The sequence below is a fragment of the Lichenostomus cassidix genome, unplaced genomic scaffold (assembly GCF_008360975.1).
Source record: "Lichenostomus cassidix isolate B80296 unplaced genomic scaffold, HeHo_3.0 HiC_scaffold_36, whole genome shotgun sequence".
NCBI classification, from domain to species: Eukaryota; Metazoa; Chordata; class Aves; order Passeriformes; family Meliphagidae; genus Lichenostomus; species Lichenostomus cassidix.
Window position 1 is genome coordinate 50975 of NW_028147270.1, and position 4724 is coordinate 55698.

General features: G+C 53.9%; 1 protein-coding gene across 1 annotated transcript; it reads right to left on the reverse strand.

Moving 5' to 3' along the window:
* Positions 1-287: 287 nt before the first annotated feature.
* On the reverse strand, positions 288-3865 carry LOC146423675 (uncharacterized). Its single transcript, XM_085044550.1, has 3 exons — positions 3627-3865; positions 1395-1788; positions 288-1355 (listed from the first exon to the last, which is right to left on the reverse strand). The coding sequence occupies exons 1-3, from the start codon at positions 3848-3850 to the stop codon at positions 288-290; spliced, it is 1686 nt and encodes a 561-aa protein (XP_084900676.1). The 5' UTR covers positions 3851-3865.
* Between the last annotated feature and the right edge of the window lie 859 nt (positions 3866-4724).

Sequence of the window (4724 nt, forward strand, 5' to 3'; positions counted from 1 at the left end):
CCCCCCATTTTTTCCCAATTTTTTTCATTTTTACCCCCATTTTCCCCCATTTCCCCCATTTTTCACTCATTTTTCCCCATTTTCCTGCCGTTTTTAATTTGTTATTTTTCCAATTTTTCTCTCATTTTTCACCAATTTTTTTCCCCATTTTTCCTCCAAATTCTCCCCGTTTTTCTCTCCATTTTCCCCCATTTTTCACCCAATTTCTGCCATTTTTTATTCATTTTTCCCCCAAATTTTCCCCATTTTTTCCCCCAAATTCCCCCAAATTTTCCCGCCAAATTTTCTCAGCCCCACCCCGGCGGCCCGGGTGACCACGCCCACCGGTACCACCCCCGGTAGGTCAGCAGCCAGCCCAGCCAGCCCAGCGCCGCCCCGGCCGCGTTGCTCGCCCAACTCCCGCGGTAGGTCAAGATGGCGACCAGCAGGAAGTGCCACGTGACCAGCAGGGTCAGCGCCAGCAGGTACAGGATGGACAGAGCCGCGGGGGGGTCGCCGCGGGGGGCAAGATGGCCGCCGGCCGGGTCAAAATGGCTGCCGGGGTAGTCAAAATGGCGGCTTTGGGATCCAAAATGGCCGCCGGGATAGTCAAAATGGCCGCCGGTGTATTCAAAATGGCGGCTTTGGGGGTCAAAATGGCGGCTGGAATATTCAAAATGGCGGCTTTGGGGGTCAAAATGGCGACTGGAGTATTCAAGATGGCCACCAGGGTAATCAAAATGGCCGCCGGGGTAGTCAAGATGGCCGCCGGGGTGGTGGCTGGGGTCAAGATGGCGGCCGGAGGGTTCAAGATGGCGGCCGGAGGGTCCAAGATGGCGGCCGGGGGGGTAGGAATGGCGGCGGGAGGATTCAAGATGGCCGCCGGGGAGGTCAAGATGGCGGCCAGGGGATTCAAAATGGCCTCCGCTCTCAAAATGGCGGAATCCAAGATGGCCGCCGGTTTCAAGATGGCGGCTCTCAAGATGGCCGCCGGATCCAAGATGGCCGCCGCCCCACCACCACCTCGGCCGCCATCTTGGCCACGCCCACCCCGCCGCCATCTTGGCTTCTTCTTCTTCTTCCTCCCCTTCCGCCATCTTGGCTTCATCCACTTCCGGCCCGGCGGCCATCTTGCTTCCGGCCGCCATCTTGAATCTGGGCGCCATCTTGGATGGAAAGTCCCTTTCCTCTCCGGCCGCCATCTTGAATCTGGGCGCCATCTTGGCTTCGTATTCCACTTCCGGCCAGGCGGCCATCTTGGATTGGTATTCTACTTCCGGCCAGGCGGCCATCTTGCTTCCGGCCGCCATCTTGAATCTGGGCGCCATCTTGGCTTCGTATTCCACTCCCGGCCAGGCGGCCATCTTGGATCGGTACTCCACCCCCTCCCAGGCGGCCATCTTGAATCTCCCCACCATCTCACCCCCCCCGGCGGCCATCTTGTCCCCGTACAGCCTCCTCCCCAGCGCCGCCGCCTCCTCGGCCAATCCCAGCCCACAATGCACCAGGGCGAAGGCCTGGGGGGAGGGGCCGAAGCCCTCCCAGCGATGCCCCGCCCCCCGGCAGGCCTCGGGGCGGGGGAGGGGCAGCAGGAGGACGCCCAGCTCGGTGTCGGCGCGGCATTGGCCGGTGGCGGTGAGGAGGGCGTGGCCGAGGGCGTGGCCCAGGCGGGAGAGCAGCAGAGCCACGCCCAGCCGGCCGATGGCGCGAAGGGCGGGGCGCCAGGGGGGGCGGAGCCAGGGGTGGGAGGCCACCAGCAGGGAGCCAATCAGCAGCCAGGTCCAGGCGGTGGCCGAGGCGGTCAGGCGGCTGGGAAGGGGAGGAGTTGTTGATTATTGATCGGTTATTGGTCATTGATTGGGTATTGGTTAGGGATTGGGGATCGATTAGTTAGTGGTTGGGGATTGGGGATCGATTGGTTGAGCCTGGATTGGTTATTCGACGGTGATTGGTTATTGGTTATCGATCGGTTATTGGTTATTGATTGGTTATTGGTGATTGATTGGTTATTGGTTATCGGTGATTGATTGGTTAGCAATTGGTTGGTGATTGGTGATCGATTGGTTGAGCCTGGATTGGTCGTTGATCATTCAATGGTCATTGCTTATTGATCAGTTATTGGTTATTGATTGGTTATTGGTTATTGATCAGTTATCGGTTGGTGATTGGCGTTCGATTAGTTATTGGTTAGTCATTGATTGATGATTGGCTGAGCCTGGATTGGTTATTGGTTATTCAATGGTCATTGGTTGTTCGTTATTGATTGATTATTGATTCTTGATCATTGATTATTGATTTGTTATTGGTTAGTTATTGGTTGGTTATTGATGATCAATTGGTTATTGGGGGATGATTGATGATCGATTGATGATTGATTAACACAGCAATGGAGTCATTAGTTATTGATTATTGATTTATTGGTTATTGATTGGTTATTGATCAGTTATTGATTAGTGATTCCACCCCATTGATCCCAAATGTTCCCATTTTTACCCAAAATTTCCCCAAAATTTCCCCAAATTTTCCCCAAAATTTCCCAAAAAATTCTCCAAAATTTCCCCAAAATTTCCCATTTTTACCCAAAATTTTCCCAAAATTTCCCCAAATTTTCTCCAAAATTTTCCCAAAATTTCCCCAAATTTTCTGCAAAATTTCCCAAAATTTCCCCAAAATTTCTCAAAAATTGTCCCAAATTTTCCCCAAAATTTTCCCAAAATTTTCCCCAAAATTTCCCCAAAAAATTCCCCAACATTTTCCCCAAAGATTTCCCCAAAATTTCCCCAAAATTTCCCCAAAATTTCCCCAAAATTTCCACCTTCCCCCCAAATTTCCCAAAATTTCTCAAATTTCCCCAAAATTTCCAAAATTTCCCACAAAATTTCCAAAATTTCCCCAAAAATTTCCCAAAAATTTCCCCAAAATTTCCTGAATTTTCTGCATTTTTCGTTTGATTTTTAACCCTTTCCTCCCCATTTTTTCCCCATTTTCACCCCAAATTTCTCTTTTCCCATCAAATTTCCGCTTTTTGACCCAAAATTCCCCAAATTTCCACTTTTCCCAAACCCTCTCAGCCCCACAGATCCCAATTCTGCCCCACAGATCCCAAATTTCACCCCATAGATCCCAAATTCTGCCCCACAGATCCAACTCAGCCCCATAGATTCACCCCAAACCCTCTCCAGCCCCATAGATCGACCCACAGACCCCCCAGATCCCAAATTCTGCCCCATAGATTCACCCCAAACCGTCTCCAGCCCCACAGATGCCAAATTCCACCCCACAGATTTCAGTTCTGCCCCATAGATTTCCATTCTCAGCCCCATAGATTCCCCCAAACCCTCTCAGCCCCATAGATTACATTTCCAGCCCCACAGATCCTCCAAATTTCCTCCCCAGCCCCACATCTCCACCCCAAATCCCTCTCCAGCCCCACAGATCCTCCAAATCTCCTTCCCCAGCCCCATAGATTCACCCCAAACTTCATTCCCAGCCCCACATCTCCACCCCAAATCCCCTCCCCAGCCCCACACATCCCAATTCCACCCCATAGATTTCCACCCCCACCCCATAGATTCACCCCAAACCCCTCCCCAGCCCCCCAAATCCCCCCAAACCCCCCCACAGATTCACCCCATAGATGCACTCACGCCTCCAGGCGGTTGTGGGGCGAGGCCAGCAGGCTGTGTGGGTCAGCCCTGCCCCTCAGCAGCGCCCCCAGCCCCACAAGTGCCGCCAGCAGCACCCCGTGGGCTCGGGGGAATCCCGGCAGCCCCAGCAGGGTCGCTGCCCCACGGCACAGGCAGGCCAGGGCTGCCCCACAGCAGCGCTGCCCCACGGCCAGCCGCTGCCCCACAGATCCGCTCTGCCCCATAGCGCCGGGCTGGATTGTTTTGGGGGTTTTTTGGGGGTTTTTTTGGGGTTTTTTGGGGTTTTTTTGGGGGTTTTCCCCTCCCCCACCCCCCCGGTTCGTCCTTCGCTCGTCCTGTGGTGGAGGAGGGTGGGGGAGGGGCGGAGGGGGAGGGGGAGGGATGGAGGGTGGATGGATGGGGGCAGGTGGGGTGGGGGAGGGCGGTGGGGGAGGGGATTTGGGGTGGGTTTGTGGGGCTGAATTTGGGGTTTGTGGGGCAGGAATTGGGATCTGTGGGGTGGGAAAGGAATCTGTGGGGCAGAATTTGGGATCTGTGGGGCAGAGAAGGAAATCTATGGGGCAGGAAACGAAATCTATGGGGAAGAAATTGGAATCTATGGGGCAGAGAATGAGATCTGTGGGGCTGGAGAAGATCTGTGGGGCAGCTTGTGGGGCTGGGAGGAATCTATGGGGCAGAATTTGGGATCTGTGGGGCAGGAAATGCGATCTATGGGGTGGGAAAACAATCTATGGGGCTGAGAGTGAAATCTGTGGGGCAGAAATTGGGATCCATGGGGCTGGAAATAGGATCTGTGGGGCAGGAAATGCAATCTGTGGGGTGAATCTGTGGGGCTGGAGACGATCTGTGGGGCAGAGAATGGAATTTGTGGGGCAGAGATTGGGATCTATGGGGCAGGAATGGGGTCTGGGGTGAATCTGTGGGGCACAATTTGGGATCTGTGGGGCAGAGAGTGAAACCTATGGGGCAGAGAGAGGAACTTGTGGGGCTGAGATGAGATCTGTGGGGTGGAAATTTGGATCTGTGGGGCAGAGACTGAAATCTGTGGGGAAGAAATGGATCTATGGGGCAGAGAATGGGATCTGTGGGGCAGAATTT